The sequence below is a fragment of the Columba livia genome, chromosome 19 (assembly GCF_036013475.1).
Source record: "Columba livia isolate bColLiv1 breed racing homer chromosome 19, bColLiv1.pat.W.v2, whole genome shotgun sequence".
NCBI lineage: Eukaryota > Metazoa > Chordata > Aves > Columbiformes > Columbidae > Columba > Columba livia.
The window spans coordinates 5,181,113-5,201,051 of NC_088620.1; the positions used below are offsets into that span (position 1 = coordinate 5,181,113).

Here is a 19,939-nt window from a genome sequence, read left to right on the forward strand (position 1 = left end):
TGGCGGACGAAGGGCGCCGCCCGACTTCGTCGCGGGGCTGTGGCGTCATCGCCGCGCGACGCGCCCGGCGCGGGGTTGCTGTTGGGGGGGGCAGTGTGGCGGAGCGCGGCAGCCGGCGCCATGCCGGCCAAGAAGGCCTTCCGGCGGCGGAGGGAGGACGAGGAGGAGGACGAGGAGGACGAGCAGGTCGCTGAGGAGGTCAGGTGGGTCGGGAGCCGCCGGAGAGCCCGGCTGGGCCCATGGGTCGCGGGGCGTACGGGCGCGCCCGGCCCTGCAGTGGTCAGTGACGGGACCCGGGTTTGCGTTAGCCCGGTGGCGTCGCGCCGTCGTGTCATGTCGTTATATCGTCATATCGTCACGTACCGCTGTGGTGTTACAGCGCTGTGTCGCGCCACATCGACCTGTTGCAGTGCGATATGTGGTTATGGCGCGTCACGCCGTTCTGTCGTCACGGTGTCTCCCGCGTGACGTCACGGCGCCTCCCGCGTGACGTCATCCCCGTCGAGTCCCGCCGCAGCCCCGTGGTCTCTCTTGTTACTGTTTTATCTCAGCAAAATTCTGTATGATGCGTAATTAATGGTATATAGCGAAAGACAGGCTTAATTAGGAAATGTATAAGTACCTAAAGAATCCAGAACGTCCGTCAGTCTGTACAGAGGAACTGGATGTTTACACTTACCGCAGACTTTCCTCTGACCACTCATGCCCTGACCTGTCCTCATATTCCCCTGAGGGCTGCTGCTAACTTTGCTGCAACGCGAGGGCTTCGTTAGTTCCCCCTTCTGGGACGTGACTGTGTTGTTTTAGTAGTTTTGGTCAGTTGCTGAAGGAGTAAAGGTGCCCCGCATTAATTCATGTCACTTAGCAACCCCGACGACGTGTTCAGGGGACATATCCACCAGATGCCGTGTGATTTTGCCTATTGCTTAAATAAATGGAATTACTTCAATAAAGTAAAATAGAAATCTACCTAATCTGTAACCAGAAATGTGGACCTTGCTATGCAGAACTTTAAGGTTAGAAGATTGTCTTAACTGCTGAAAGTCAAATTAATTAATTCAAACCAAAGCATCGAATACTAAGTCAAGTAATTTTTCTTCAGGTTAAAACTTGAGGAAGCCAAAGAAGTTCAGAGCCTCAGAAAGCGACCCAATGGGGTGAGGTAAGGGATGGAGCACCGCACGAGTGACGTTGGGTTGTGTCTGATGGTGTAATGTAAATTTCTCTCTTGTCACGTACCACCGTTACATGTCAGATAGTGCCAAAACAGTGTTCTTGATAGAAGAGTTTCTATGTCGCAGCCTGAGGATGGAAAATAAGGGGAGTTAGGGACAGGAATGGTGTCAGCTCATGGCGAGCAAAGTCTGTTCTGTGACCCAGCCAGGAAGAGAAAGATGAGGATTGGGATTTATCATGAAATGTATTTTCACCAGATTGCTTTTGTACTGTGCACATGGTTTAAATTGGACACTTGCTCACCTCCTCCATCCTAATTTCCCTCTCATCTAGTGCCATTGATTAGCTGATGAGCTACTTGAAATGTGCACCAGTAATGAACTTGGGTCCTTATTTTGGTGACTCGCTGTAAGGCACTAAAATCTGCCTTAACTCCCCAAAATGGTAACAGTTCCTCTGTCCACGTGGAAGGATTAGGAAGATTGACAATTTAGTGTAAATACAGTGTGTGAGATAATTTGCTATAATAGATTTAGAGAAGGATAATGAAATGCAGCATTATTGGTAATACATTTTCTTCCACTTCATTTTATTAACTTTCTTGATGTTCCTGACTAGCGCTGTAGCTCTGCTTGTGGGAGAGAAGGTGCAAGAAGAAGCAACACTTGTGGTAAGTGCTCAACACTTTGATCACCTCTGCACTAAGATGTAACGATGTGGTCCAGCTGATCACTGCAACTCTGGCCTGGACTGATGTACCAGCTCAGTACTTAAATGTTTTCTGTGGTTTTGTCGAGATTTTGAAGACTAGCATTGGAAGGAAGCCTCAGGGCTTTTAATTATTTCTTCTTTTACAGGATGACCCATTTAAGATGAAATCTGGGGGAATGGTGGACATGAAGAAGCTGAAAGAAAGAGGCAAGGACAGGTGGGTGCATGTGAGCTCTGAAGGTCTCTCTCTGCTCTAGTATCAAATGACAGCTCATAATGAAGTAACCAGATGTTTTGTTGCTTTGAAGAGTTTAACATGATGCATCTTGGCTAGTTACTAGTACCCTAACTTGTCAAATTAGTTAAAAAAAATAGACAAAACTGTAAACACTGTGGTTTGCATTTAGGATTAATGAAGAGGAAGATCTAAACTTGGGAACTTCCTTCTCGGCTGAAACCAACAGGCGGGATGAGGATGCTGACATGTAAGTTGTGCTGCGTTGTCTGTGATGTTGAATTCAGGGTTGGGTGTCCCCTCACAATTTATTTATTTCCTTGTTTATTCTTCTGTCTTGGATACTGAACAGTCCCAGAACATCTTCCCGGTTCTCAATGAACCTCCACTTGCTCTTTCACTTTCTGGCTGACAATCTTAAAGGCTTTTTCATGGATAAAGGTGGGAGGTGACAATCAGTCAACCAGTGTGGTGGCTTTAAATACCAGAGGGAACCTTCCCTGCTGGTTGTGAAAGAGCTTGGTGGATCTGATCATTTATTGGACAATTGCTACTTGCAAGTGATGTTAGCTGAGTTGTTTTGGAGAGATGATTCTTTCCTCTCTCTGAACTATCAGGACAGTGATGCAGCAGTGCTGGGACAGAGAAAACAGAATTAAATACTGTGTGTGCCTCGTGTGCTGCTCTTCAGGATGAAGTACATTGAGACTGAGCTGAAGAAGAGAAAGGGAATTGTGGAAAACGAGGAGCAGAAGGTGAAGCTTAAGAATGCTGAGGACTCCCTGTACGAGCTGCCAGAGAACATCCGTGTGTCCTCTGCCAAGAAGACTGAGGAGATGCTGTCCAACCAGATGCTGAGCGGCATTCCTGAAGTGGACCTGGGAATTGAGTACGTGGTTCACAGATCTGTTGGTTATGGCCTGAATTGCCAGGATGAGCAACCGTTAATTGGCCGATCAGTGGTGTGGCTGGATTATACAGCCCCGGTCTGTCTGTTGCCTTGGAAACAAAGCGCCTGTTTCTGTAGCAGTGCCTTCTCTCTCAAAAACCACACCAAATACCATAGCGGTGCTATCACTATCCCCAAAATCCAACCCCTTAGCACTTCTAAGCCTACTACCCTCTTTAAATAGGAATGAATATCTTTTAAAATTTGTTTTTCTTCTAGCGCAAAAATAAAAAACATCATCTCAACTGAAGAGGCCAAGGCCAAGCTGCTGGCAGAGCAGCAGAACAAAAAGAAAGACAGCGAAACTTCCTTTGTTCCCACCAACATGGCTGTTAACTACGTCCAGCACAACAGATGTAAGTCTCGTGTAGCTCTCCTGACCCAGGTGGGACCCTCTTCTCTGCTGAAGAAAAGTAGTCGGTTGGGACAGAGTTTGTTTCAGGAGAAGTTAGTTCAGGTATCAGCGTGATCACGTCTGGTTCCTTTTTCTGAGATGCTCATACAGACCCCATCTTGCTCAGTCTTTGTCTTCCGTCCATCGGCAAGGAGAGGGACGTGTTACTCATGGCTTAACTTTCTGCTGTTGAACTCCCAGCTGACACCGCCTCATAAATTTCAAGACTTTCTCTTTCAGTCATGTCTTGAGCGTGTGCTGGAAATGCTGCCTTGTCTGCGATTCTAAATGGCGGTTTATAATTAAGAGAATCCATTTCGTAGGCTGCCAGAGCAGACAGGTGGTCAAGCAAACACAGACCTTACTAGGCGGAGATGGGGATTAATTTCCGGCAGAGCCTCTGGTAGTGCAGCCATCTGGAGGGAAGGAGCTGCCTGTGCTGTCTGACCGTGCTGACAGGGGTGATGTGGAGACAGTTTTGTGTGTTCTGAAGGAAATGAAGAGCCTTTGGGCCACTTCCTGAAGAAATGGTGCTACTGAAATGTGCTGTATCTCACATATATTGATTATCCATAGAAATCAATTACAAGAATGTTCGTTCTGAGGTTCTGTTGTTTCTGCTGAAGATCAGTCATAACAAGTGCCATAGCAATAGATTTGTCTGAATAACACCGTGCCAGATAATATTCCTTATCTGATGTTTTCCTTCTTTCAGTTTATCACGAGGAGCTAAATGCACCAGTGCGAAGGAACAAAGAAGAGCCAAAGCCCCGTCCACTGAGAGTGGGGGACACGGAGAGGCCAGAACCTGAGCGTAAGTTCTTCATCTGCAATGTAAAGAGAGACGCTGAAACTCTTCGGGGGGTTCTTGCACAGAGAAGTGATCGAGCTCTTCTTACCTCCTCTTCTCTGGGTGCCCTGAGATAATGGGGAAATGTAAGTCTGTGAGAGGCTGTTGCGGTTGATGTACCATTGGTAGGTCACACATGAAGCCCTGGGGATGGGCGATGTCTTCAGAGATGGCCCAGGATGAGCGCTGGAGCAGCGAAGGCTGCGAGTTGGGGAGCACTGACAGCTAAAGCAATAACCTTTCCCATAGCGAGGGGCTGCGTGAGGGACGTGGTGGAGGAGTTAAGGAAATATCATCTGTGAAAGGACAAGGAAATGCTATTTCCTTCTCTTTCTTTTGAAGGGTCTCCTCCAAATCGCAAACGTCCGCTCAATGAGAAAGCAACAGATGATTATCACTATGAGAAATTCAAGAAGATGAACAGACGGTACTGAGGAACGCGGACTGAAGTCTTTGCCATCGTTTGTATTTTCTACTATTAAAGGATTTTGTGTCAATGACGTGAAATGGAGTTGAGGAGAGTCACGGCCTTCGTGTGCTGGTGTCACCTACAAAGCTTTTCTTGTGATCTTGTCGTGAATCAGTTTGCAGGTGATCGTGAACTCTTTGGTTGGTAAAATCTTACATATAACTTATTTTCAATTATAAAACTTCTATTATAAGAACGTGAGCTTTCACGTTTGGCGTTTTTTCAGGGAGAAAACAAACTTGCTTTTACAGATTCTTCCACCCTCTTCAAAAATACGAAAAAACAATCCTTTAAAAGCAGCAGTGCTGTTTGCCTTGTAAATATTAAAGGAAAGGTTTAAAGCTGTTTTGCTTTAATATAACTTTGTAAGAGACTTGTAGTTTGTTCCTCAGGGCTTTTGCTGTGCAGAGTGTGTCAGGCTCCGGAATAAATAATAAGTGTTGTCTGTGCCTGGCGCCGGGGATTTTATATCACGTGCCGTGTTGGTTTATATCTTTTTCTCCCTGTAGACTTATTTCTGTAGCAGTTTGCTGCGGTTTATTTTAGCTGTGAAGAAGAAAATTAGATCAGGTTGTAGCTGATGAATTGGAGGAAAACCTCAATTTCAGCAGCTGGTGAAGAGGCCGAAGCCCCCGTGGGGGTGTCAGCCGTGTCTTCCCGCAAGGTGGGATGTGTCGGCACTTTTGAAGGCAAGATTTGAAAGGAATAAAAGTGTTTTTCATTGATCGTAAATGGCATTTTTTCTCCAGGGATCCACACTGATAGTTCCTGGGTGCTGGTGGTAACGATGGCCAGGGTGTCCCGTGGCTGTGCAGCTGTCTGTGTCCTGTCCCTTGTGAGTGGAAGCTCCCAAGGCGGTGGGATATTCTTGTTAGTTTCAGGGATTCTAGTTTAAGGATTTCATTTTTTTTTCAGAAAAGGGGAAAATCTCTAGGCCAGGTGAATGTGTGAGCGTGTTTCTGAGGCTGTGCAGGTCTGGGCTGGCGTCCCCACCTGCAAACACGGCTCTACTAATACAAGTTCAGCGTTATCGCTGCATTTTTAATGTTTAATAAGGCCGCCACGCGAGGCCGCCATTGAGCCACTTACAGCCGCGGGCGCCCGCCCAACATGGCGGCCGCCCTCAGTGCCAGCCCCGCCTCTGCCCGCACCCAACATGGCGGCGGCGGAAGCGGCGTTTGCCGAGCGGAAGCGGCGGCGGAGCGGCGGGGCCGGGCGGGCCATGAAGCTGCTGCGGGCGGCCCTGGCGCTGCTGCCGCTGCTGCCGCTCCTCAGGCCGGCGGGCGCCGTGGAGCCCATCAGCCTGGGGCTGGCGATCGCGGGCGCAGCCGCTTCGGCCCTTACCGGCATCATCTCCTACCCGCGGCTCTACTGCTACTTCAGGGAGTGCTGCCTCCAGCGGCACGACCAGCGCGTCGCCGCCGGTGCGAGGCCTGGGCAGGATGAGGGGGTCCTGGGGCCCAGGGGGGGCTGATGGGGGTGTTGGGGGCCGGAGGGGACTGGGGGGATGTTGGGGACTGAGGGGGTGTTGGGGACCAGGGCGGGCTGAGGGGGTATTGGTGACTGACGGGGTGTTGGGGACTGAGGTGGCTGAGGGTGTCCTGTATTTGAGAATTCAAAGCGCAGCAGTACAGTTCGCTGTTTTCAATACGTAGGATTTTCCCTTATGGATGGTTTCTGTGTAGTCTGTCCTTTGGGATTCCTTGTAGCCACACAGAATAGATTTTGGATAGCCTTCTTCAGCCTGCCCGAACGGTCAGGTCCTGTGCAGCTGATGTGTGAGCAAAGAGAAAAGCCGCCCATTGCCAACCCCCACGGGATCGCCCCGAGCTCGTGTGACACTGGTCAGCACCGTGACACGGGGGGACCTTTGGAAATACCAGTTCCTTTGGTTCCTTTTGTGGTTTGGCATCGCTATCGGATCTTCAGTGGGGCTGTATTGTGTGGCCCAGTCTGCCTGATACAGCGTGAGAACTTTTATCTGTTGTTGCACAACAAAATCTGAATTTAATTTGTTTTTGTGGACCTTGATCCAGTCAGCTTAAATATGACCTATATGAAGAATGCTGAGGTGAATGTAAACTACTTATATAGTTGTGCTAGAACCACTTATATGTCATGTTTTCAGAATATGAATTTTATCTATTATTCAGTGTAGATCAGCAGCTGTCTAACCAGCTATATGGTTCAGATTTTAGCCCGTTTATTTTATTTTATGCCTGTTGTGCAAAGATAAAACTAGAGTGACAAAATAATGTGAATAAACAAGATAAATGTCACCCCTGGAGGCTGAGGGGACATTTCAGGGGTGACAGGAGGGCGGTTGGGGGTGCAGAGGCCTCCCTGGGGTGGGTGCTGGACCCGCTGGGAAGGAGGCAGGAGGCGCTGGGACCCCATGTCTGTGTTGATAGGGTGTTCTGTCCATCCAGTTCTGCAGGAGAATTTGGACAAGAAGCTGTTCGGGCAGCACCTGGTGGGCAAGGTGGTTGTGAAGGCTGTGAAGGGCTTCTTGAACAACACCAAAGCCAAAAAGCCTCTCGCCCTTTCCTTGCACGGGTGGACTGGAACGGGCAAAAACTTTGTCAGTAAGATAATCGCCGAAAGCATTTATAAGAGAGGTCTGCAGAGTAAATATGTCCATCAGTTCGTGGCGACTTTACACTTTCCTCACGCTCACAGCATCAATCTGTACAAGGTAAGAGTGCTGTGGGGCCTGTGCAGCGCAGCTCTGCTGCAGCGACTGCTCTATTGGCTTATAAATGTCGTGGCACGATCAATAACAGAAACCTAGGTGTTACTTTGTGCAGCAAAATGTAGCCTGTGTCAGTTTTGGAATCTTCTGTACAGAACTGGTTAATTCCTAACATCCGTCAGGACCCATTTTCCCATGAATGTACAGTTTTTTGCATATATCTTGAGCATCTCTTTAGGGAAAAATGGTACGGCTTGTTTTCGCTCTACACTTTCCTTAGAGATGTGACTGACTTACCAATACGCATGATTCAGCAGGATTCTGGAACAATTTGCTAAGTGTCGGTGCAGCCCCGTAGGCCTGTGGGTGTCATGTGGAGCAGTAATTCCGATGCATGTTTTCTGGGTTGGTTGGTTGGTTTGGTTTTGTTCTAACATACACGTTAAAAATGGAAACGGGATGGTCTGCAAACCTGATTTCTAAATGGAGGAAATCTCTGTTTCCTCTTTTACAGCTTGCAACTGAACTGTTTTAAAATAAAATGGATGCATTTCTGCTTTTGTTTCAAGATGATCACACTTTGGAAACTTCCTGCCCAAGGCAGCAGGAGGAGCTATCAGCTCTTATCCACAATATAACCAATGCCGCCGTCCTGTGCTGCCGATGCAGTTCAGGGACTGAATAAACAGTGGATATTAAAAATTTATGAATTATTGAAAATGGTCAGAACGGTTGCTTGTCATTCATCTGCCAGCAGATCAACCTTTTTTTTCTGATTATTTCATTATTCATCTTAAATGTAACACTTAAGTGAGAGAAAAATGCAATGCTCAACTGAGAGAATATTTAATAAACCATTGGCACTTCTGAACAATGTTCTGTTTTAAGAAAGGCTTATAAATGCCTTCATTTAACTTCTGAATGATTAAAACATAGCTATGAGAACTAAATTCTGCTTCTACTTCTGCCAGTGCCCGCAGCTGCGATTTCTCAGTGGTGCTGTTCAGGTAGCAAATTTCATATTGTTCGTAGCTTTGATATCTAAGGATGTTAAGACCAAAGTGCTGCCAAAAGTCATTGTGTTACTTGTCAGGGCTTTGCTCTGTGCTGCTGTTCCTTGGTGATACTTGTCCTTTGTCCTACTGTGCACATGAAATTTTGCTGTGCACATGAAATTTGCAGGAATATCTTTCTCAGAAGGAGATTTCCTGCTTGTCCCGTGATGTCTCTTGTTATCTTCAATACTTTTTTCAGGACTACCATGAGATTTGTTTAATTTACAGCTTTTAACCATAATTTAGTCAAAAAGCCAAAGAAGTTAAAATGACGCAATTGAAATGACTCTTTCAGTACGAACGTCAATAAGCAGAAGTGCTATTTTTGTGTCTTTTCAACACAAACTCTGTCAGCATCTTTTTTTGCCACTCAGGACCAATTGCAGTCGTGGATTCGGGGAAATGTGAGCATCTGTCCCAGGTCACTCTTCATATTTGATGAAATGGATAAAATGCACGCGGGACTCATTGACTCCATCAAGCCATTCCTGGACTATTACGAGTTTCTGGATGGGGTATCTTACCGACAAGCCATCTTCATATTCCTCAGGTAAGAAACAGCTTCTCAGGTTTGCTGTTCTGTGCACTCGAAGCCTTTTAAAACTACCTGCAGCTACAGTCTTTGTTTTCTCTTTTCTTAGCAATGCAGGAGCTGAAAAGATAACAGAGGTGGCACTAGATTTCTGGCGAAACGGGAGGAGAAGGGAAGATATACAGCTCACAGAGATGCAGAACGCACTGTCTGTGTCCGTCTTCAATAACAAAAATAGTGAGTAAAACTCTGATTACTTTCAAGGTGGTAAAAATGCCCCAAAAGGGGTGGGCTGCATTTAGCTGTATTTTTGCATCTATGGTTTCTACTTGATGTGGCCTCCAGTTTTCCGCTATCAAGGAGCCACAATGTGGTTTTGGGGCCCACAGACAGCTCTTGAGATGAAACAAAGATTGAGGAGGTCTGTGTGCCCCTTGGCTGCCAGATTGTTTGGGGTCGGTTGGATCGCATGTGTTGGGGATGTCTACGCTGTGCGTTTATTGATGTACTAATGGGCTAACGGGAAAGCAAACAGAAATCCTGACAGCAAGGCTAGATGTTGAGTAGCTGAAAAATCTTTAACCAATAAAGTGTTTTATTATGGGGAAGCCACTTCCTTGGTCCCCAAGCCACTTAGCCTGTCTTGCTCTCTCTGTGAAAAGCCTTCAGGCAGCTACTCAGGAGCTATTTATGGGGAAGCAGTTGACATGCCAGCCCTGCTGTGAGCAGTCCAGAGGTTCCTCAGTTTCCTCACACAGGACTTGTGGTTAAAAGGCGTTTTAGTAGAATTACAGTCTAAAATCAGCATTGGAAGCAAACTTACTGCATTTTTTTAAAAGGTTAGATGCAATCCCCAAAAAAGGAGCAAGACAAGCTGCTCTGGGAAAGCTGCTAAGAGATAGAAAACCTGTTCTTCTCTATGTGAGAGCGGGAAAGGTGTGAGACTAGCGCCTGGGGAGAGGGGCTTGCATGTGTTCAGTCACGATTCAGTTGTTGAGCTCCAATGGACGGCATTTATGTGTTTGTCCAAACCATTGTGCACAATACCATGAGAAAGGGTGAGGTGCACTTACCAGTCTATTATAGGGCCCTAAAAACACAGGTGAATTCTTACTGGTATGCAGCAGAGACCTGCAATACATCTCTTTCTCCCATGCAACCCATGGTGATGTTTCACCAAAAGAGTTAAACCCCTTCTCTTGCCCTTTGTAGGTGGATTTTGGCACAGCACCTTGATCGATAGAAACCTCATTGACTACTTTGTTCCCTTCCTGCCCCTGGAATACAAACATGTGAAAATGTGTGTCAGGGTTGAGATTGAATCCCGTGGCTATGTTGTGGATGAAGACATTTTAACCAGGATAGCCGACGAGATGACCTACTTCCCCAGAGAGGAGAGAATTTACTCAGATAAAGGATGTAAAACTGTGGATGCAAAGCTGGATTATTACTATGACTTCTAACACTTTATGGCTGCAACCTGCAAAGAAGGAAATTTAACTTAATTACCAAGTGGAGCACCCAGGACATTTCATTTTTAAGCACTTTTTAAAGAAAGGACCATTACTTTTTAACTGGTGTGTAAATAAGTGGCAGTGCTTCTGCATTTTTATTCTATCACTAGTTACGGCTCCCAAGTACTTCAGCCTTGTGTTGCCAAGGTAAGAAAGAACTGTGTGTGAATGCGGGGGTCTGGGGCTCACAGTGCGGAAGATTCCTCTTGGATTGTGTGTTGATCGTCAGAACTGTTGGGCAATCTGTTGGCACTTAGAAAAGGACTGAGACTGTGACCTAATTGCGTGTTGGTTTGACGTGGATGATTTCTAGACAATAATGAGAATTTTAATCAAGTTTCCTATGTCTGTGAAAGCCTTCGTTTGGCTTATGTTGGAATATTCCTAATAACTGCATTAAAAGTAGGATAAGTGTCTTTTTCTGTTGGTTCCAGGAAAGATAAGGAGGGGATTCTGTAATTAAAAAAATCCAGAGTCTTCTGTCCAACGTTGTGCAGTACCGTTGTCTTTCTCAAAATAGTGGCATGAATTGGCCTCCCGCATGTCCAACCAAGAGTGTGAAACTCTTTGATGTGAATAGTGTTGAAAGGACAGACTTAATATTAGAAGAAAATGGGTTAAAATCCTTGACTGTCACTTCAATGTAGTTGGTTCCTATTGTTGGTGGTTTTTAATGTATAATAATCCCCACAGCGCACTCTCCGGGAGTGATCTCAGGAGGGAGAAAAGCGTCTTCTGACTGGTGGGTCAGCTTCATGGAAAGGGTGGAACTTAATGGGAAACACAGGTTAAATTTTACACCGAGGAAATGGAAAAGAGATTTTTTCCTCTTCACCTACATGTAGAATTCAGGGGCAGCTTGTAGGGTTTTCCCTGTTTCCTGTTCTCGCAACACTCTGTGCCTTTGGTGCAGGGATGGAGTCAGAGCCAAAGGCATTTGAAAACAATAATGTGAAATGTGGCAGCTGAAGTTACTGTGGAAGAGTGTCAGGCTTGTTTTGAAATGTGAGCACTGCAGAAGCTTTTTTCACTCCAGTTTCTATTCAAAATAAACTTTTCTCATCAGAAATGTATTTCTCAGCTCCCTTCTGGTTTTTGCATCGAGTGATTTGATGTAACTTACTGCTCGTTGAGGAAGAGCACCCTGTGGTTCTGGCTGAAGTGTTCAGCTGAATGAAGGGAAACAAACTTTGAAGCAGAAACTGCACTTCCAGACCATTGGTGCTAATTGCAGTTTTTGTAGAGGTGGACTTCTTGATGGATGTGTGCGCTGAACAGTATCATAGAGATGAACTTGTCTTCTAGAGTCTAGTTAAAACCCTGCCTCTCATCTCCTCCCACTGTGGCACCACTGACTTAGCACCCTGCAGGCTCTGATTGAAGCCACCCACATTTTCAGTGGCAGCGTCTTGAAGTTTTCTCTGTAAGGGGGGGGGGAAAAAGGGTCAGTGAGGCTTCAGCTGTCCAGTTCCACTCTGGAGTTGTGTATAAACAAATTATTTATGTGTATAAGCAAGTATTTAATTGTGTCACAGCCCTAGATGGCTTAGAGGAGATGGGAGCTGCCTCTGGAGGGTGTAGGAATGCAAAGGTGGAGGCTGCTGCTGTTTGATCTCTCTTCTGTCCTTGAAAACAGACCTCGCTAGGAGTGCTGGAGAAGTTCATTCCCTAACAAGGAGCATCTCGTGCATCTGGGTGAAAGAAATGTGTGTGCCCAAAATTGCTGCCATTATTCCCCCCCCATGAGACCGTGTGGTTTCAAAGCTGAGGTCCTCGCTCTTTCTTGCTGTGACTGGGTAACTTCGGCCAGTATTATTTTTAATAAGCCACTTGAAACTGGATCAGACAACTCAAAGGAAAACGTCAAACGAGGGGAAAGGTCTGACCCCCACAGCAACAGCGCACTGGCTGGGTGAGAGCAGCTGAGCAGCCACTGAGACTGGGTTTTGTTTGTTCTTACCAAAGTCCAGTACAGCCTCCTGCAGGAGCATTCCAAGATCTCATGCTTATAAAATCAGAGGCTACGGTTAAAATACAGCGATGTATTAAGTGCTGCTTTTGACAGAAAAGGGGCAGCCTGGCCGTGGAGATGGATCTGCCCAGCGCCGTGGGCTGAGCGGTACGGACATGGTGCAAAGTCCTGGTGAACAAGACACGCTCCCAACACACTCAGTAACATGTTGCCTTGTGCATCCTTACAGCACAACAGATCAGAACAGCATGAACAACCGGCTGTTCAGTGAGGTGCGAGTTGTTGCCAGCAGCTGTACCCCACTGTAATGAGCCCCTTCTCTGCACACTGGCTGTTGTTCAGCGCTGGGGGGCTGCACATGCTCTGGCCCACGGAGATGCAGTGAAAGCCCGTAGTCCTGTCGTGCCTTTGCTGGCTAGAGGAGAGGTGAAGAGCCATCTGGAATTACAGTTTTCCAGGCACAGCGCAGAGAAGGGATGAGTTAAACAAGGTACCTGAGGTTTATTTGTCTTCCACTGCCTGACAGTTTAGTAGGAGATACCTTAACAGCTATGAAGCAGAGCAGGCAGAGACTTTAAGGTTTTTTTCATAGGTGTTTGTTTCTACTGGGCAGTAGTGAATTGCTGAATGCCTTACTGTGCAGAATGAAAAAAAGAATTCCTGGTTGAGATAAGGACAATTTAATAGGACAGCACAGGAGAATCATAATAATGCTAAAAGAACATACAAAATGAGTGATGCACAGTGCAGTTGCTCACCACCTGGTCATTGATGCTCAGCCCATCCCCGAGCAGCAGTTCCCCCAGCCAGCTTCCCCCCAAAATACATCCTGAGCACGATGTCATACGGTATGGAATTGCCCTTTGGCCAGTTTGGGTCAGCTCTCCTGGCTGTGCCCCCTCCCAGCTTCTTGTGCATCCGGCATGATGTGAAAAGCTGAAAAGTCCTTGACTATTTAACAACAACTAAAACAACATTCTATTATTAACATTATTATCTTTCTAAATCCAAAACAAAGCACTATAGCAGCTACTAGGAAGAAAATTAACTCTATCCCAGCTGAAACCAGGACAATGATTAAACCAAGAAAGAAAAGTGCCTAAGATTTATTCCAATTGCAGCACAGTAGTAATATATAGTGTTCTGAAATTGCACAAGTAGTTTATATTCAGAGTAACTGAAACTGGATGCAATATTTACACCTATGAATAAATCAGTTAATAGGCAAAACATTACATGTGAGAAGCAACAGTCCAATGTCCCAAGGTTAGTGGCTAGCTTGCGTTTGGCTTTGGAGATTGCATCAGCAGCACAAACGGTTTGCCAACATTTGACAAATTCCACGTGGGGTTGTAAAAGGCAACTGACACTTCTAGTCTAGAGCTTAACATATATGGTAAACTCTGTTGTAATTTGAATGAACATAATGAGTTGACACCTGTAAGTTCTGCAGCGCATCTTAAAGCAAGTTTAAGTACAAGTGATGGAGCAGAGCTGCAGCACAAAAACAGCCCAGTCCCTCGTACCAGTTTAAAAAACACCCTACAGTCAACTAAGCGATAGGCACTTCTGTCCCGCACTACAGTACTTGAGGCACAAGGGATGGATGACAAAAGAGTTAAAGCTTGCAGATTTTAAACCCCGGCCCTACCAAATGGGTAAAGGCTAAATCATCTTTCCCAGCTTCCTGACACCCCACTCACCCTTCCACACAGACATTCTTTTAAAATGCTACTATAAAAGACACTTATCTAGTGAGGTATGGGATTGTTGATTGCTCCCATTTCCCATACTCCCTTTTCTGTGGCTCTCTAGAAGAGCTTTGTATTGCTGTTGCTTACACTTTCAGTATAAAAATACTCTATTAAAAATAACTTCTGCCATGAAAGGGTCTTCCAAGCGAGGCGAAAGCAGTATTACCCACTCCCAGTCTGTTGGGTGCACTGGGAGGGACTATGAGAGATCTTGCAGACTTCGGGCCAGGAGCCCACATGCAGATTAGCCAGACAAGCTCCAACAGTCAAACCTCTCACGAGAGATTTTTCTGATGTAGAACAAGAGACTGGCTTAGGATGTTGTCACAGTCAGATCCCTCAGATGGGTCCCTCTGCTTAGGAAGACAAACACCCTGGACTTACCACACAAATTCACTTAACCCCCTTCGTTAGAAGAATATAAAGTTTCTTTTACAATTTCTTTTTCCCAAAGAAGCACAGGGACGAGCAGTTACTTCCCCCCACACCCTTTCTCTACTATTTAGTAACAGATTTCTCTTTCCATATGCCCATAGCAGATGTGATATGATGCCAGAGCTCAGACACAAACTACAATCATGTCCTCCTGTCCCTGAACAGCTGATGCTCTTCTGCAGAAGCCAAAACAGCATCAATCTGCTGTGAAGGACAGGAAACTTTCCACCGCATCATCTTACTGTAACACATAGCGGTGTTCACCCTCACAGACAGCATCATAGCCCTGAACACACCACAAATCCCTCATCTTCACCAGCCCATGAACGAGATCGTGTACAAGGAAGGGAATGTGAGTGCCTGGAAGAACGCCTCTGTTCTCCTTCGCTGCTTTGTACCTAGTGCTATATGTGTCACTCTGAAATTCCCTATAGGTTAAAAAAAAGTAATAAAGGGTTAAACATCTGGATAGCAGCCAGTTCAGAGATGAACACTGGGGATTTAAGTTAAAAAAACCCAAGTTTTAAAGCCCACCCAGCTGACTGGTGTTCTCACCGTACTCCCTGCAACAGTAAAAAAGCTTAAGTGCAAATACTCAGATTTCCAAAAGCTCTGAAAGCGCTTTGGAGACCTGCAGGGTAATCAACCCTTGGCTTTCGTATCTCTCATCATAACGTCTTCATGAATATCCAGCTTGGCCTGTACAGTCTTGCAGCCTTTATCAGAGTAGATTTTCTCGGCTTTTGGGAAGAACGTCATCTCATCGGCCACCGCCTGAACCACTTTCTCGTCGACAGCGTAGCCACGAGCGATCATTTCAGCCCTGACGCACATCTTCACGTGCTTGTGCTCCAGGGGCAGGAAGGGGACAAAGTAGTCGATGAGGTTCCTGTCGATGAGGCTGCTGTGCCACAGTCCGCCTGAGGAGTTGGGGAAAGGAAAAAAGCAGAGCAGGGTCAAGAGATGAACCCTGTGGAACGAAGTAAAAGGAATTCTCCATTTTCTGGGGAAAGTAACTTACTGTTCTTATTATTGAAGACGCCTACAGAGAGCATGGGCTCCAGGTCTTTCAGCTGAATCTCTTCCCTCTGCTTTCCACTTGTCCAGAAGTCAAGGGCTGCTTTATTAATTAAGTCGCCACCCGCATTGCTATTTGTAAAAGAAAAATGTACAGTGGTGACTACAGACGCAACTGAAACAGAATTTCGTTTTTAACCGTTATACACATTGCTAATCTTGATGTCAAACAAATCACCAAAGCAGAAACCCGTCAACCAAAATTTAGGGCAAGCCTTCAGTTCTTTAAATAGCCATCAGGACGTGTGGGGTTGGCCCTGGCAGCAGCCAAGCACCTACACGGCCACCTACTCCTTTCCTCCTCAGCGGGGTGGAAAGAGAAAATAGGAAGAATAAAAGTGAGAAGACTGGTGGGTCAAGATAAAGACCATTTAATAGGCAATGAAAAGAGGAGGAAAAAACCCCAAGGAAGGCTGAGGAAATCACTCACTGCCCCCCAGTCAGACCAATGCCCAGGCAGTCTCCAAAGAACCATCACCTTTGGAAGCTGAAACCCCCCTTCTTTCTCTACCCCGTTTTTTATTGCTGAGTGTGACATTGTATTGAACATTCCCCTGGCCAGTTTGGTTCGGCTGTCCCAGCTGTGTCCCCTCCCATCCTCTTGGCCACCCCAGCATGGGAAAAAGAGGCAGCCTTGAGGCTTTGCAAGCAACAGCCAAAACACCGGTGTGTTATCAACACCGTTTCAGCCACAAATCCAAAACACAGCCCCAGACTGGCTGCTGGGAAGACAGTTAAATCCATCCCAGCCAGACTCAGGACATGGTGCACCCATCCCAGAGAACTTCCCCAAAACGTGAACTCTCGTACAATCTGTGCTCTGGACCAGGCTCAGGAGCCTCATCACATCAGACCTGCTCCACGACAGCCACAGGCCACACAATTCCTTACAGTGCTGCTCCCCTCTGTCTTTAGAGAGAGCATCTCCACTTCAGAGCGGTTCTTCAAATGAGATCCCACAGGAACATCATTAGCACCATAAAACCAGGTTAATCTCAACATCTTAAAATGACTGCAATAGGCGCTACAGACCTGAGGAAGATGAAGATGGCCTTCCTGTAGGACACCCCATCAACCTGCTCATAGTAGTCCAAGAACGGCTTGATGGCGTCAATGAGACCTGGGTGCATTTTGTCCATCTCATCAAAAATGAAGACAGAGTGGGGACAGACACTGACGTTGCCCCGAATCCAGTTCTGCAGTTGTTCCTGGAACAAGAGGTTGAAAAAACACTGAAAAACGAGGTCTCTTGGGGATGTGCTGCAAAACATTTGTATGTGACAGCCTGTGGGGACACCCTTTCAAATGTCAGCATCACGCACTCACTGGTTATACTTTTTCCTGAAGAAAGAACTGTAAAATCTGTGACTGATCCCTTTAAAATGTGACACTGAATTTAAATGTGAATTCTTTTCCTGCTCACAGATGAGACTTCCTGCTGGAATAAGGCACAAAAACCAAACTGAGATGGGAAATCTTGGAGAAGAGAAAGCTGCTTTTTAAGAAAAAAAACAAATCAGTGTTTCCTCTTTCATGCAGAAACCACGTCTATCAGAACATGAGTTTTGTGTAACTTCAAAGAGTAAAACATGACGATCAGAATCCTGCAACGTCCAGGAATGAAGTCACTTGAAAAATCTCATACTGGCTATATTTTCTCATTGCATAGTGTGTGGTGGGTTGACCCGGCCAGCAGCCAAGCGCAGCAACGAGATGGGGCAGAGAGGACAAAGAATAAAAGTGAGAAAATTAATGGATATAGATATAGTTTGATAGGCGATGTGAAGAGGAAAATAAATGCAAGCAAAGGGAATCACTCACACCCTTGACACATGCAGACCAATGCCCAGCCAGTGTTAGAGCAACGGCCACTTTAGAAGGCAAAACCCCCATCTTTTGTCTTCTTCTACCCCAGTTTTTATTGCTGATTGTGACAGTATAAATATCCCTCTGGCCAGTTTGGGTCAGCTGTCCTGCCTGTGTCCCCTCCCAATCTCTTGCCCATCCCTGCTCACTGTGTGTGGAGAAAAATAAGCCTGTTTGGAGGCTGTGCGAGCGCTGTTCCGTAACAGCCACAACAGCGGTGCGTTATCAACACCGCTTCAGCCACAAACGAAAAACACAGCACTGCGGATGGAAAACACCTCCGCCCAGCCGGCCCGTACGAGCGGTTTTAACGTCGGGATTCTTTCCCAACAGCAAGCGCCGCGGGGATCGGCAGGTGGCATCAGTGAGAGCCCCGCGCTGGAGAAATTACTCTCGATTTCTCGGGCTTTTGGTGCCTTTCTCTTTCACTTTCTGAAAGCGTTTCCTCCTCCATCTCTCCCCAGCACCAACTTTGGAAATACCCAGCTGTACAGCCCCAGCTGTCGGGGTCTGGGGGACTCACACAGCCCTGTACCAGGGGTTTCGGGGACTCGGGGTGACCGAATTACCCCGTGTGTCGCTCCTCACCTTGTAAAGCTTGACTTGCTCATGGTGGGGGAAGTGCAGGGTGGCCAGGAAGAGATGGACGAACTTGCTGCGCAGGCCGGCGGGGTGGACGCGCTCGGCCAGGATCTGGCTGAGGAAGTTCTTGCCAGTGCCGGCCCAGCCGTGCAGCGAGAGCGTCAGCGGCTTCTTGGGGCTGGGGTTGTTGCTGAAGCCCATCACGGCCTTCAGCACCACGTCCTTGGCCAGGTGCTGCCCGAAGAGCTTGGTGTCCAGCTGTGCCTTCAGCGCTGCGGGAGAGGGAGAGATCAGCATCGCGGGGCCACCAACGGGTGCCGGTCACTGGCCACACACCGCGAGAGCTTGGTATGGCCACCACGGCCACCGCCAGGCACACCGGGAGCCGGCCCGGGCAGTGCCCGGTTACCGGCCGAGCCCCGGGCAGGGTTGACGAGCCCAGCGCGCCCCCCCCGTCCCCGCCGTACCGGTGGCGTTGATGCGGTGCCCGGCACCGGGGCAGCACTCCACGTAGCTGCAGTAGAAGTTGGGGTGGGACAAGTAGCCGGTGAGGGCCGAGGCCACGCCGATGGCCAGGCCCACGCTGAGCGGCTCCAGCGCCGCCAGCCCCGGCAGCAGCAGCCAGAGCAGCCCCAGCGCCCGCGGCATGGCGGCCCCGCGCGCGAACGGCTTCCGGCCGCGCGCCGGCACACCCCTAGCCCGCCCCGCCCCGCCCCGCCCGTAGCCGCCGTCGCCGCCATCTTTGTGAAGGGCAAGGGCGGCGTTGGCTAATGACGTTGCCCGGCCGTGATGCAGCGGTGCGGGGATGACGTCATAGGCGCATTTTCCTCTTTGTAATACTTCGTTTGGGAATGTTTCTCATCACACACATACGTCCCTCTTTTGCTTACTCGGTACCACAGTTATCGCAGTGCCCTGTGTGGCTGTTCAAGGGCTCTACAGAAGGTGTCTCCGATGTACAAACGCCCAAATCGCTTCCAGGAAGGTTCCCATGTTGCCCGGACTCTGTCAGAGCTCCGTTGGAGACAACTCAAACGATAGTTTTACAAAGGTGGTTTAATGCTGCTGGAAATATGCTGGAAATCATCCGGACAAGTGTTTCCTTGGTGCAGCAGTCTGTGCGTTTGTCTGTCCTGAACACTAGGTGGGGTGTCGGACAAAGGTTTTAGTCCAGGATTTACAGGGTAGAACAACTTGTGCAGAAACGTGAGTCGTGCCTAGAACTGGAGAGGGGTGAGCACACATGTGCAGAGCTGAGCGCTTGTATTGTGAAACGTGATTTCTGGGGACACCACAGGCTGCCGAGGGCACACAGGCAATGTCAGCGGGGGACTGAGAACACCCAAAGTCATCCTGGAAAGGACAGAGAGTTTGAATACAGAGGTGAAGCTGTTTCGCTGGGGTCTACAGCTTCTCTTCTCTGTAAATCTGAATTAACGGTGCAGGCAGATGCGTTGCTCACCTCACAGGCTTCAGCAGATGTTTGGCCGTTCCTCTGCAGAAATGGGGTGTGATGCCATGAGGTCTGAAATGCATTGTCACCCCTGAGTCTCTCTGGGATAAAGTGTAGTTCCGACTTGTGTCTTGCAAAAGGTGAATTGGCTTCACTGTTTGTGGTCCGCCCTTTCAAACCTGGATGGTGTGGAGCTCCTTCTGACTGATGTGTGAAGGGAGCA

At 47.6% G+C, this 19,939-nt stretch overlaps 3 protein-coding genes across 6 annotated transcripts; 2 read left to right on the top strand and 1 right to left on the bottom strand.

Annotated features, from left to right (window-relative positions):
* Positions 1-38: 38 nt before the first annotated feature.
* Positions 39-5,516, top strand: C19H9orf78 (chromosome 19 C9orf78 homolog). The gene is made up of 9 exons (XM_021281412.2): positions 39-203; positions 1,103-1,162; positions 1,795-1,846; positions 2,034-2,104; positions 2,295-2,372; positions 2,814-3,011; positions 3,291-3,427; positions 4,181-4,279; positions 4,658-5,516. The coding sequence occupies exons 1-9, from the start codon at positions 121-123 to the stop codon at positions 4,747-4,749; spliced, it is 870 nt and encodes a 289-aa protein (XP_021137087.2). The 5' UTR covers positions 39-120; the 3' UTR covers positions 4,750-5,516.
* Positions 5,517-5,699: 183 nt separating this feature from the next.
* On the top strand, positions 5,700-11,650 carry LOC102089022 (torsin-1A). 4 transcript variants are annotated; one of them, XM_065035227.1, is made up of 6 exons: positions 5,700-6,208; positions 6,440-6,751; positions 7,214-7,479; positions 8,906-9,081; positions 9,173-9,300; positions 10,276-11,650. In XM_065035227.1, the coding sequence occupies exons 1-6, from the start codon at positions 5,941-5,943 to the stop codon at positions 10,524-10,526; spliced, it is 1,401 nt and encodes a 466-aa protein (XP_064891299.1). In that variant the 5' UTR covers positions 5,700-5,940; the 3' UTR covers positions 10,527-11,650. The 4 variants fall into 4 exon arrangements, with proteins under 4 accessions (XP_064891299.1, XP_064891301.1, XP_064891300.1 ...); XM_065035229.1 differs by having other exon boundaries at positions 6,440-6,628; XM_065035228.1 differs by having other exon boundaries at positions 6,470-6,751.
* Positions 11,651-13,213: 1,563 nt separating this feature from the next.
* Positions 13,214-18,950, bottom strand: LOC102088842 (torsin-1B). The gene is made up of 5 exons (XM_065035233.1): positions 18,731-18,950; positions 18,270-18,535; positions 16,848-17,023; positions 15,760-15,887; positions 13,214-15,658 (listed from the first exon to the last, which is right to left on the bottom strand). Exons 1-5 carry the CDS (start codon positions 18,909-18,911, stop codon positions 15,381-15,383), a joined length of 1,029 nt encoding a protein of 342 aa, XP_064891305.1. The 5' UTR covers positions 18,912-18,950; the 3' UTR covers positions 13,214-15,380.
* Between the last annotated feature and the right edge of the window lie 989 nt (positions 18,951-19,939).